The sequence below is a fragment of the Perna viridis genome, chromosome 10 (genome assembly GCF_037379345.1).
Source record: "Perna viridis isolate PV_CMFRI_1.1 ecotype Kerala chromosome 10, ASM3737934v1, whole genome shotgun sequence".
Classification (NCBI taxonomy): domain Eukaryota; kingdom Metazoa; phylum Mollusca; class Bivalvia; order Mytilida; family Mytilidae; genus Perna; species Perna viridis.
In genome coordinates, this window is record NC_142454.1 from 20488305 (window position 1) to 20502884 (window position 14580).

The following is a 14580-nucleotide window of genomic DNA, read 5'->3' on the forward strand; positions in this document are numbered from 1 at the left end:
CGGTGGAATATATCATGATAGTGCAATTTCTAAAAATTCGGTGACCGTTTCGCTAAGGCCACATCTGTTCTTGATTTCAATTAAAACTAATAAGCCTACTCCCATAAAACACATCTAGCTTTTTTTTTCAAAAAATCGTGGCGGCAAAATGCTCCTATAGAAAACCGACGAACCGTTCTTATCGATGTCCCAGATACAACATTTGTAAAGTAATTCTACCGCACTTCCTTTTAAATTTTGTTATCTGCAGAACAAAACCCATGATACAAAGAAAAATTAAGAAGGTGTCATAAGAATAATGTAATAGTAGGGCTCTATTTAGGGGGGTTTAAGTCGTCGTGCCGTGCGATCCTCATCTGGTATAGCAGAGATATGTTGAAGGAGTTAAATGAACAACAACACAATTGAAATGTTTGTTCTTACGTGTATTCAGTTCGTCTCAAACAAATTATACTCTAATCAATTAATAAACAGGATAAGTTCATAGGTAATCATAAAACCGGAACAGCTTTTAAAAGCTCTATACCTAATCAACGGAGTCCACCCCGTAACACCCTGTATTATGTCATGTTCACTTTTTATAGAAAATGATCTTAAGGGTTTATGCGATAGGCATCGACTGTGTCTGTTGGGTCCATGTTAAAGAATATTAAAGATTTAACACCTTATAACCCGAATAATGCAGGGATAAACCTTAACTGTCACACTTCTTGGGATAATCCTCTCACTAAGTGCGTGTTTTCCTTAAGGTGAAGATTTTTTGTATCAATGAGTATTATGAAAAGGCGTTGTATAAGCTCCGCGTGTATAAATTGTCCTTGTTTTCGTTTTGAAAGTCTTATTAAGCCTGATAGAATACCGATTTTACAACCAATTGCGCCCTGTGGGAAAATTATAGGCATAAAGTCTTTCCGAAATACAGAAGTACAAAAATGTGATATTAGCTACGAAAAATGTTCATTGTTCTTTTGATTTGCACTTGATGCTTTGTTTGGTAATATAAAATGCAATGTATAACGCTGTCTTGTTAGAGCATGTCATGTGCATAAAATTCAGAAAGCAGATCTTTATACGTTAAGAATTGTGCTTTGTTGACATAGATGAAATGTATGGACATTATCTATGGTCTAATATAGATGCCAACGGATTATCTCTGAATGGATGCTTCGTTGTAACTTTTCCTCCGATGAGGGCGTTGCTAAACATTAGATTAAAGAACATAGTTGCTGATTGTGTAAAACACGACCTCAGTCGGGACCGCGATCATTATTTTAATCCACCTAACGGGAAGTGCTTCATAATACTGTCATTGACAAGAAAGGGCTTTTATCCCGACCTTTAATTTACGGTAATTTGTATCTGCTTCTCTCCGTGGTTACTGTACAAGACTCGAGAGATTAGCAATAGATAACTGATCATAAACAGAAGAGCTTTTTAAATATTACCAAGCAAAGCCCATAACTTTCTTCTTAATTTTGCGGAAGATAAATCGACCAGTTAGTCAAGATTTTTATTAAGTCGGACTTAATCTTTTCTCCAGTATTTGTTGTATTTCATAGGGTCACGAGACGAGGGACATTGTCTGCCTTTTTATTGTAATCCCACGATTTTATAGCCACAATGTCAGACGGATTGACATCCAAAATTTGCAAAGCTTTCATTTTATACTCAAAAGGGGGAGAAACTATACATTGTAGTAATATGTTATTTTTTGCAGCTTTCAAATCAACATGTCAGATGGTCTTTATACGAATATTAAACTTCGCTAATTGCCATTATAATATGAAAAGTTAGAACTTCAAAACATCGGACGTTCAACTGTAAATATTGAAGCTAATTTCAGCTTATCACAGATGAAACCACACCTTCCTATTTGGGTTCCTTCATCTGTAATTGGAAATCAAGAGTTAATTAAATTATGTTTCATTTAAATCTTCCATAAAAAGACACTAATCCAAAGATAAAAACAGAAAATGTTTCATATATTTGCTTATAAATATTTCGTAGTAACTTAGATATGACGGCACTAATTTTGACGTTTTCTTTGTTGTCATCTTAACGTCCAAACAAACTGTAAACTCAAGGACCACTCTTAAAGACGGGTTGAAACTACTTAATATAGGTGTGACTAGACACTTTTTGCATGTCTCCATTCAAGGGAATTGTTATGAATAGTAAGAATTTAATTTTTTTTATGAAACTTAAGATTTTAGGCACGTATTATGTATACCCGTACGAGATGCCGGGTTTTGATGAGTTCTTGAATTTTGCTAAGCATGTATATTAAAATAAGTCTAGAAGTAAACACTGCTGAACTACAAATAACTCGTACTTGTATATTTTATAAATCTGCTAAAGGTCAAACTTAATTCGAATGATTCATTTATTTCCTAGTTAGGTGTACTAAACATAACCCTAAAATAAATTACTATAGTATTCATATTAATCATTGCGTTTTCTAATCAATGACATCTATTTTATTTGGAAATCGTCTCTTACCATGTGCTTTTAGATTACCAAAATAAGTTGTTCTTATCAAAAGTGATAATTTGCTATTTAAAACCACATACATGCACATGTACTTTGTTATCAAACGTTGAAGAGTAAGATAAGTACGCTCTCCACTCTTCATCTCCGTCTCATCATAGAATCACTGTCCTTGATACTTTGCAATTTATGCTGTTGTTACATTTGTCCATAAAGATTTAGAGAAACCACAAAAAGGACGTGAAAACGACAAAGTGCACTGGTGGACTATTGAACATATGCACCAGTGTATTATTGTATATATGCACTTCGGAAACACTGTTCTGAAAAGTGCTTTTAAGGTACAAATTTTTATTTTTAAGAAACAGGAAATGACAAATTACGAATAAAATTGTCTTGATATCATTAGATTTGCATAATTTGTCATATTTATAACCCATATTGCACAAAAGTACAACTGTCTAGGTGTTTCACCAAGTTTATCGAGGAGGACCATGACAACATGCATGAATCCTGTTCAGAACGACGCACCGTACAATTTATCAACAAAAGTAACGCCTTATGAAGAATTAAAGACGACTATACTGTGTACAATTTCAAAATCTGTATCAACTTGAATTGAATACACTATATGTCAAATCTTATTTTTCCTTCTTTATATGTATATATCGTCATATTTCAAGTTTTTGTTCGCATACGACCTAAATATGTGAATTAGTATATCATTTTTGATTCTGGTGAAATTTGATTTGGCAGTTTGTTTAATATGATGATAGAGGGGCACCCGGGGTAGACGATAAAATTTCATCAAACCATATTGTCTTATAACTACAGTTATTTCATCAACTTCTCATACAAGAGACTATTAAGTATAAATTAAGTGGCAATTACTCAAGTTCTGATACGATATCATCCTTTAAACCATGAAAGGTTTTTTTGTATAGCATTATATTTGACCGACCTCCTGGTGAGCTTGTCTTTATTACTAAGACTAGATAGCAAGACTTTAACTTGATCAAAATTTGAATCTTGCCCGAGGTTGCACGCAATATGAAAAGATATATTTTTGTTCGAAAAAATACTGATTTGGGTCATGTCAGTAATAGGGTCATCCTTTCAACGCTTCCAACTTCCATGTACCACGTGACAAGTTCTGCGATTTCAGAACGAGGCAAGCTAATATTTCTTTAGAAACTCACAAAGAAAACTTCCTTCTTTAAATTGATATCTTTACTCCACCCTCTATTCAAACACTTAAAAAAGATTTAAAATATCACAATTTTAGGCAAAAATGTTTGTTTTTCCTTGTTAAAGTTCTGTTACCTGGTTTGAACTCGTTTTGTAACATTTTTCGATAAAAAAAAGTTGATTTCACACTGTTTTACTATCAAATACATGGTTGTTTTATATTTTTCCTTTCAGCCACAAAAGAAGTAAATATCTTGTATACGCCATAGTTATTTAAAGATATGTTCAGAATCAGCAATGTAAATAGTCCTCTAAAGGCTCATTGTCCATCTATTTAGTTAGATTATTAGAAGGATTTGTATTGCTTCTTACACAAAACTTTTTTTTACCATTCAGTTTTGTGAGTCAGCAATTCTGAAGTTCTAGAAATAAAATGTTTCAAAGTATGCTGTTCATATGAGGAACTAAGCAGCTAAAATTACAGACTTAAAATTTTAGTCACAGTCCATCCCTGCACTTAACGGTTCGTTTCCGTCTCATCATTTCCGTACAAATATGCTATATTCGGTACACGGAATGTTACGGTTTTTGGAATCTTCAGCCGGAATATTTAATTAACAACTAATTATGGCAAAAACATGGTTCTGTTAAACGTTCTCTAAACTATAGGAAAAGATAATGACCGTCTAAAACACTTTTAAGCCTAAAAAATAAGTTCCGTCTTTATATTTCTCTTTTTATTCAAGAAAGTGGTAAACTTATTTCATTTCGTCTGACCTGGGGGTCTTTCTGACATACATTTTTATTTCATATTTGCTTGATAAATAGTCCGTAATTCTAATGGAACATTGCCATGTATCACTTAACAAAATTCTTCAACAAGTTTATTTATATTTCAATTATTATAGATAGGTTAATGGTTGTAGAATCTCATTTGTACAAATTTCTCACGTTAGTGTTATTTGTAGATCATTTTTATCCTCTGGAGACGTTGGTCTCGCACCAAGGCATTATCGCCCCACACGGAGGACTTAGGATGGTGTTTCTGACCATAATATTAGTCATACATGGTTTTGCGTGTGGATATTTATGAGATTGGTTACTTCAGAATTTTAAAATCTTGAGAATAAGCAAGCGAAAAGTTATTTTTGTTTGATTCGTGTATATAGTTGTATGAAAAGAGTTAAACAAGAGCTATGTTTCAAACACTACAGAACATCCTTTAGCTGACGAAGAAAATTCTACTGCTAGAGTGACTGGAAGACTCCTTAACTTTAAAATTCTTGCGAATATACATTTTGAATATTATTTAAAAATGAAAATGCATTGCGAACTGTGAGCACGAGTTTAATTATTTCATGGGGATTCGAACGTGAGAACCGCAGAATCCATATAATTACTCGAAATAGGTCATGTTTGTTTTGCTAATGCCCAGATATACGCCATCTTATAAAGTTAACCACCCTGGACTAATATTTTATTTCCTCTCGCTTTATCCAATGTAATCCCGGCTCAGTAAGCATTCATGTTTGAAACTTTAAATTTCAAATTATGGGGATACACCCTCTGGATGTTTTTGTTCAAGCAAAGCCTTAATAATTCAAATTTAAAGCAAATTATAAAAGTTTATATGACGTAGTTGGGACTTTTTCGTGCACAAGATCATAATTAGCTGTATGTAACTGCAGGTGCTGACTAATTGTTGAGACTGTCTCCTTTTGTTTAGGAAGGGTACCAATCAAGAAAATATACACAAACATCTAACATCTAGTAGCAGCTCGATTTGAACTGGGGTATACTTGACTGTTTACATATAGATAGTGAATGAGAGAATTTTTTCTAGAATTATTTTGTAATATTTTTTGTGTTTCATATGTATTGTGCAATTACTAGTATTTGAAAATCTGATTTCACGGTGTCTTGGGCGTAAAATACTTTTTGATGGATAGGTTTACTTTAAATTTGAACCTATATCACTTCTGACCCGACCTTCAGTCTTGTTCACGGAGTCGCGGTGATGAGAGTGTTTAAATTACTTACAATTACTGCTCAGAATTCAAGCATCGTTGTGAGAATACGAGAAGAAACAAACGGTATTAACATGTGAATTTCCAACTCCACCCAAGATGTAAGACTATCTTTTGTAATTTATTTCTAAATAATGCATTTGTTTTTATTTAAATTGTCGTCGTGTTTGCACTGTCAAAACACTCGAATAAGACTTCGGGATTGTTGTCTGGGTTGCAGCTGCACTTGTTGTCTACCAAAAGCACTTTTATTATCAAAGATGATAATCAGAAAATACAATGGTTTATCATGATACAACTAGGCTCAACAAATGCGTCAGAGTTTTGTATAAATTTTCAGTGCTTATTTTGTATAATTTTTTTCGGAAGATTCTTTTTTTTTGAACTAAGGTCCGATTGCTGGCTTTGTAGCTAGACCGGTTCTGTCCTCTAAACACGGAGTAGTTAATTCTTCATTCTTCCATTTTGCATTCCTTTTGCGTTGTTTTTGCAATAAAATGAGACTATTTTCAGAATTTTAGTTTCGCTATTAGCTATATTTCCTCTACTCACAGTTTTATCTACAACCAATGTTCTTCAATCTTCACTCGTGTGAAAAAAAGATTAAAAAGTCCAAAGTATTAAAGACAAAGGCTGAAATAAAGAAAATAACCAAATAAAACTCTGCTAATTAAACAGTTTCTATTTAAAGCTTGGCATGACTCTTGATAAGAAAGGCTTCGCACATATATTTCTATTTTAAACATTATTACAATCACGTGGAACCATATTATTTGAAAAGGTTGTGACAAATAAAACCAAATACAACACATTGTTAGTAAAATGTTATGAAAGTAAAAACCACATAATTTAGAAGAGTTTAATTTTTGTAAAGGTACAAGACTAAAACGGAAAGTTCGTATCGACGTGTGCAAGTTTCCAAAATTGAGAAGGCTATTTGAGTTAAAAGTTGAGACAATTTCCCACACATCTCAAAGACATCTAAATATTTTCAATGAAGGCCATAGCTGGTATAACAACAGAGAACCACCTATGAAACCTCTTTAAAAGAGTCGGTCCCTTGTACGTCCCTTCTGAGATTTTTGTCATTTTCTTTCCAAAATGTGGGTACAGTAAAGCCGAAACAAATTGATATTTGGGATGGATAATTTCATTCGCAATGTGTAGGTGCCAGCTTTGAGTCTTATATTGAATATAGACGATTGCTCGGTATACCTGGTGGTTTGCATTGACATCTGCCATAATAATGTATATACTAAAACAATTGTTGATTTTTTAAATTTTTATTAATTATGCCTAGTATTCTACACAGGTTTACATTGTGCATATTACAAACCACGTTACATGGGGATAAAATTTGCATTATTTTGTTGGCAGAAAATGAAATTCGACGAAATTAAATTGAAACCACCATAATGATGATAAATTACTCGTGAAATTGCATTCTTCCCACAATTTGTATAAGTAAAGAAATGAATGTTTTGAATAACAAGTAGCCTTCTATTTCAATTTTTAAACGAAGCAATTTCATCTGCTGATAAAACCGATACCATAAGTATAACAGTGGATTGATTGATGCTTTCTGTGAACGTGGTCGTGCCTCTCTCCACCGTACATTTGACTTTGACTGTACCAAGTACATGTCCCATTATAATAGGTGTATGTGTTCATAAAACTTGATTTACAGCATCAGTAATCAAACGTTTTCTAATGACACCAGAACTGAATATCAATTTTGGGATTAACAGTTAAGAATGCGTTGCATTTACGGATGTTACATAATTGAAGGAAGGTACACGGCGACACATGCGTTGCCCTTCTACGACAGTTTCACTTAAGAAACCAATTATAAATTTCAAACTTACTTTTCCCTAATATTTCAACATTATGATTCCTATAGACATACGCACAGTAAATAAGCTCAAATAATTCTGCTGATAAATGGTATGTTCCTGAATGAACAGGTAGCAAGAAAATCTAAGTAAATATATCATGTTGATTATTCTGAATTACCGACGATCAACTTCCAAAAATAAAATTAATGTGTCTATCTGTGGCCTATTAATTAAGGGTAACATGATTGATACAAGAGAATTTCATGTTTCTCGTTTTTCTGCTCGTCTAAGCAATAAACCTTTCACTTTTGATAATCCAAAACATCAGTGTCCTAATCAATACAACAAACATTTGGTTCCTCAACAATGTGATGTGATAAAATTACAATACGACAGCATTAATCGTGGACTTTCGTAATTCTCGCAAATTATTCTTATATCACGCGCGATAAGAATAAAATTGCTTTGCCTTGTTCTCCGCTGTAAATGGTGGGTTAAGAAAGTGTTTCTTAATTGAAGTCTAATTTTAGTCGCAGTGAAACTATAAATTCTTGTCAGATATTGGTTAACTCTATCGAATGCATAGCTCACTGGGAGTTCACACGCCGTGGTTGATTCTGACACAATATCTTGATGAATGTATGCATGTTCGTACCTTATTGTGGTAAAGACGCATGTACAATAGTCGTTTATATTTCAGTCCTGAAAGAAAATTAACAGTAGGTCGCAGAAGGTTGACTTAAACTTATGTTTTACAACTTTTGAATGTTAAAAATGTCCTTGTCAAAATTTGAAGTATGCAAATCAACCGAGTAGTTGCGTACTAAAGGAAATTTATATCTTAACGTATTTAGCTGCACGTTTGTTAATATGCTTCAAATAAGAAACTAAAGAATATTTATAGATATGAAAACATTAAAATAGTGGCATCCGCGATTTTTTTTGTATGTGAGTTTGTAGTTTTCTGTTTGGTTTTGTTAGTTTGTCTTCAATTTTTGTCATACAAGAAGTCAGTCAATGTACTAATGAGCTTTATGCTTCATCCTTCTCTTTTTTACCGTTTTCCATTTCTTAAGAATGGGGATAGTTTTGGGATGTTAACTTCTTCACTGAACAAGTCCATGCTGATTCATATACAATACCATGATAAAGTACTTTAATTTCTGCCAAAAAAGAAAGTACACAAAACTCTTAGATTCCCAAATTGATATTAACGGTAATTGATTATAGAATTAAATTTGTGGTGGTGAAAGGGCTTTGAAAAATATAACCGGAATAATTTGATTTTTGTGATGTCTGTAGTCAACATTTTTTGGCAAAGAAGTCTTGCGTGATGGCGACAATAGAGAATTACACGTATAATTAGTAAATCGCGGGATATCATATATTTCTACCATGATTACAACGCCAATCAACTGGTATATCAACAATATATTAATTTTCATAAAAGAATAAACAATTCGGTATTGTTCCAACAGGGTGCTCGAGTTGCACCCCATCCATTCAGAAATCTGACTCATGCTTTTGCACTATGGGCGAATAGGGATGCAGTCATAACATAACTATATATTAGAAAGCTTGTTAACAATAGACCACATTATCTTGTGTTTACTTATACATATATATAAATCGAACTGGGTTGTAATATGTTAAATTCCAATTAACTTATTCACATTGAGTTTCTCAGTACGAATGACATTGCTACCACAGTGACAGAAACAAACCAGTACTTTCTGAGTAGAAATCCGTCAAAAGTCAGTAAGTGTAAACAATAATGTCAATCCATCAATTAACTGCTTTGTACTGGTTCTTGTTAAAATTTTAAAATGACTATAAGGGAACCAGCGAAAACACACCCCTTCAGTTGCTTAGTCATTATAATACATATTTTTGCAAATGTTATGCAACTCGGTACTGCAGCAAACTAAGCAATGCTATTCCTTCCTGTGTGTTTCCCTTTTTATATCGGTCTATGTGGTTTAGTTAATAGCCTCATTGGTATTTTGAAGACCTTGACAAATCCTCTCTCCAACTATTTACATGGTATGAAATGAGATACTGAAGGCAGAAATGTAAAAAGTTCTGTATTTTTGTAGAAACAGAGAAAAGAAACCTACAGATTTTCTGTTCTTATCGAAGAATTACGAAACACAGACAATACAGACTATAAAACAGTACTGTTACAACTTATCAATTGCATCATCATTTACACAGAAAAGGGGGAGGACAGGATCCGAACTCGGAACGAATTTTTCGGTAAGACTCGAGTTGTTCTGTAATGATTTGTATAGCATCAATAGGTCGTTCTGATATTTTTTTCTTAAAATGTACAGAAAGGATGTTTTATTCCTGGTATTTTATTCCTTAACTTCTTTTATTTCTTTTTTTTTGTTTTTTGTTTTTTTTTGTATCATTTGTTCGATTCTGAACAGGTGCATTCAAAATTGACCAGCTGTTTAAACTAAATTTTATCTTGTTCAGATGCCAACTTCTTTGATTTGCCCCATGTAAGGAAAAAAAGGAAAACTATGGTTAGCAGATAATACAATGTATATATACAAGTCCATCAGACGACTAGACAGAGAAATGTACACGTTTATTTAACAAGAATATCATGTTTAAATATTTTAAAAACAACTTAAAACATGTACATTGAAACTGATGAATGAAATAAATCTTGGAGCTAGATTGAATAAAACCTCTTTGTCGATCTAACCCCGAATTACACAGCACTTTTCTTTTGAAAATTGGGGTCAGATTTGGGTAAAAAATTATCTTTTTTGGTGAGTTATTATCTCTAATAGAATATTTAAACACTCAAACTTTTGTACATTGACCACATTCTGCCTCTGGACTGGTATTAGACCTACATTTTAGAAATAAAAACTTGTTGGTGTTTTTTCTCAAAACCCTGCTACATGTTTTGTCCCTATATCACAGTCTTTAAAGGTCAGTTAGGTGAGTAAATAGATATATGACCTTATTATGTTTCACTGGAATGTTGGAAAGAGAATGAATGTTACATTGTACTTTCTTCAGAATGTTACCCATTAGTATGGTTCATATTTTGAAAGTTTTATTAGGAGAAAGAACTTTATCTGCGTTTTTTTTGTTAAATACAGATGAGATCAGGTCTATCCTCTTACAAAACCGTTCTAGAAATGTCAGATGAACAATTCTATGAACGATATAGAACAATTCTCGGACAGTTCTGGGGTCAGCTCTTCTGGTAGATCTAGCACAGCCGACTCTTCTAGTAGAACGTTTCTCATAGAGCCGGTCCTGCTAGTAGAACTGTCAGAAGAGCTGGCTCTAGAACTGTTCTATGACACTGTTAGAATTGTCCTAAAGCTGTCTCCCGTGACGGTTCTCCTGAGAGGTTAGAACTGTCCTAGATCCGTCTCCCATGACGGTTCTCCTGAGAGGTTAGAACTGTCCTAGAGCCGTCTCCCATGACGGTTCTCCTGAGAGGTTAGAACTGTCCTAAAGCCGTCTCCCATGACGGTTCTCCTGAGAGGTTAGAACTGATCTCATTTGTAGTTTACTTAGATATTAACTACGAATTGAAGCTCATTCTTTATTAAAGAAGACTGCACAATTTTCGCCGGCTATATTAAATTACTATGCTTAAACACATGCATTAACAGTATGTTAAAGACCAATATTTATAAAAACGTACATGTAATTGTCTATTAAGTATTTAATCTTAACCGTACAACTATTTAATAACAGCTGTTTATATGTTTTTGTCTCTTACGATTTGAGGTTAAGCATGTTATTAGAAATAACACATTGTATAGACAATGTAATTGGTCTTTTGCGATATATTTACAGCAGAATTACTTGTATTCTCCTGAAAGGTGATTGAATACCTACAAATACGTACTGGACTCGCAAATCTTTTGATCTAAGTTGGCAGACTTTCATTTAGACTTCACACATTTCTTACATTTATTACAATGGCAGAATAATTCACAACTTGATGAAAGCCAACACTAACTTTGACAGGATTGATAATACATGCTCTTATAATTATAAGTCAATTCAACGAGTGAGTGTTAAAACTTTTAATTTTATCTCAAAGAAGGTGTTTTGTATGTAAAATGCATTAGTTTCCAAATTAATTGTATATTCTCAAGATAAAGTTCTTCAAAAGAATGATTTGATGTTTACGTAGTTTGAATTGGATAACTTTATTTTGTCATTAATATGTAATAGGTTGTCAGGTACATAAAAGGAGGACATATATTTGGCTGTATTTTAAGTAATACCAAGTTCTGGCCATTCGTAAGCATTGATAAACATTTCAAGGTCCAGAAAAGACTTATTGGTTGCGATTTTTAAAGAGGTTTGAACATCTGCTACAAAAAGTACCTTTAAAAATAAAATACCCTTTTTTTTTTGCTTTATAATTAAAAAAAAACAATACGTTTTTTTTTTTTTGCATTTATTTGGTTTTTCAGACGCGTGCGTTTATTTTCAAAGACTTTTTCGAACCAAGAAACATATGCTTTCCTGTGCACAAATTTGTACAAACACCGACAAAACAAATTCAATTGTCTTTCACTCATTTCACTGCTCATCAGTGCTTCCAGTTTTTAGTGGACTCCGAGTTGCTCATTTGCTTTTGTTTTCCATGTCTGGTCATAGTCCCTGGATTACATTCTTTTGATTTCCGCAAGAATCTTGGTTCCTTTGAATACTCTTACTTTTATTATACCTAAAGAATGGAGCCAGGACTGGTCCTGAATGATTCGAAAACAATACCGATACGTTTATTCTTCTCACTTTATTTTGTTTTTATACACATACAGTAAAGGACAGGTCTTGAAGCGTTAAAAACCATTAAAATATTACGTCATAATTAAAAACAAAACAAAATAACAAATAATAATTACAACACCAGCTTCCTCCTTTTTTTCAGGTCTTAGGTTACAAGAAATAATTAATAAATTGAGGTAAGTGATTTTATTTGTAATTAATTGTTTAACTGACATTAATTATACTAACTAGCTGTATAATTGTCGTTAAAATTAACAGTTAGTACTAGAAAAAAACATATCATTATCGAAGTAATTGACATGTTTGTTTTCATAAAAATTGTCTTACTAAAACCACGAGTGAATCATAAGAAGGTCTTGATACGAACTTTATTGCTGAAGTAAATGATTCTTTCGATTATTTCCTGATTTCAAGAACTCATTTGTGGTTTCTAAAATCATCAGGAAATATCAGACTTAGTGATATGAATAACCGAGACACTAAAGGAACTATAACTACCGGTTTTGATACTACTTACCAAAATGAATATATATGCATCATTTGTAAATTCAATTGCTGATTCAATCAAGAAAACTGTTCAAGTTTGTAAAAAATATAATTAACGAATTATATAACGGGCTCGCAGAACACTGTATGTATACTTAATTTTCTCTCAAATGACAAAGTGTGGTTTTTAAAGTACGCGTGCGAGCACCGTAAAGATAGTTTATTGCCGTTACTCATCGAATTAATAAATTAAAAGTATGATCTATGGTGTGTAATTTGTCTCTTGTGTGTTTCGACATCATCAAAAATATAAATTTTATATACATTTATTGTAAAGAGGACAATGGGATCTCCTTCAACACATACATTACCATTAGAATGATTCATCTTTGGTTATGATAAGGTTTTTTCTAAATGATTCACAGAAATGATTTGGATGGGGTGGTGGTTGGAGACCTACGTTATGAAAAGTATGGAAGGGCGTCTTTTTGAAAACAATTCTTTAATTTCAATCTCTGTTGTTTTCTAAGAGTCGTTTTCGTTATCAAGTTAACGTCAGGTACGCATGTGTCAGTCATATGATCACACTTTCCCCTTGACGCGACTTCAGTCGTCCTCAAAATTATTTCCTGGTCATAGTATTGGCTTTTCAGATTGTTTCCTGATAGTCTGGTCATATTATGCAAGCTTGCAGTTTCTCCCTAATTACCAAATCATTTTCGAATAATAGCACATGATCAAGGTGTATTGGGATAATTTATATCTAATTAATAAGCACCTGATTATAATTAGAAACAAATGCATTAGACAACATCCTACAAAATGTTCTTTACACAATATGGAAGTAAGAAGTAACTATATTTACGTTGAAACATATGTTAATTGGCTAAGCTATAGAATCACTGACAAAAGTTATCATCTGTTACTTACTACAGTAGCATTCAGCGTATTCAGATCGGAGAGTTTGCACGACCAAGGCTCACTGGGGTTTTAGCGCTACTGATATTCGTCTTTTTTTTACTTCTGATTACATATAAGACTGCAGTGATGTAAATCATCCTTACATTTCATGCACATTTATTATAGTGATTTTTTTCTTTAGACGCCATAAATTTTCAGTTTATGACAGGAATATATCTGCAACCGATTTCGGTCTTTCTGCAAGAATAAATATTTCGCGATTCTTATCTAATAAATTTGTATGGTGATTGCAATGAATAGCCAAACACTGTACAGGAGTTTTAAATTTATTTTCGTTTCCCCAAAAACTGGAAAGGAAATTTCTTGGCAACAGCAAATGTAAGTTACTTAGTTTTTGTTCTTTTCCTTTAAATTTAATTGTTCGTTATCTGTTTTTTATTGGTGTGAAGAAGATAAAGGTATTTGCCATAAAATCCTACAATATTCGAAAATTGGAGATAAAGCGGGTATTTACTATGAAATAATGGATAGTTTTATCTATTTAGGTTAAGCGAGAAAATCTTTACAATTCTTTGGCTTGATTTAGAAATTGTTTTTCCAAACAAATCTGTGTATAGCTTTATGTGGTCAGTTCTGGCGCCAATTGTAATTGAATTAAATCTTTTCTGAAAGGTGATCAGAAAACGAAACAATGCCGAACTTTACTAATGCATTGTTTTTCGATATTTGTTTTCAATGTCAAATTTGTATATGTTCTGTGTATAATATACCTATAATTTGCATAAAGTATATTTGGTTGTGTAGCGAATTGGTAACGTAGCTTGGCTGTATAAGAGCTATTTTCAATGGAAAGC

The 14580-nt window shown here is 32.8% G+C and overlaps 1 protein-coding gene across 2 annotated transcripts in view; it reads left to right on the forward strand.

The window, feature by feature from the left end:
• Positions 1–14580, forward strand: part of LOC148604894 (uncharacterized) — a 71169-nt gene that overhangs the window by 34195 nt on the left and 22394 nt on the right. Inside the window, exons 4-5 of one of the 2 annotated variants that reach the window (XM_088547381.1) lie at positions 9634–9793; positions 12462–12495. In XM_088547381.1, the coding sequence (XP_088403507.1) occupies positions 9634–9793; positions 12462–12495 (194 nt within the window). Of the gene's footprint in view, positions 1–9633; positions 9794–12461; positions 12496–13761; positions 14105–14580 lie in introns of those variants that run through there. The other variant, XM_088547382.1, reaches the window with a different exon arrangement.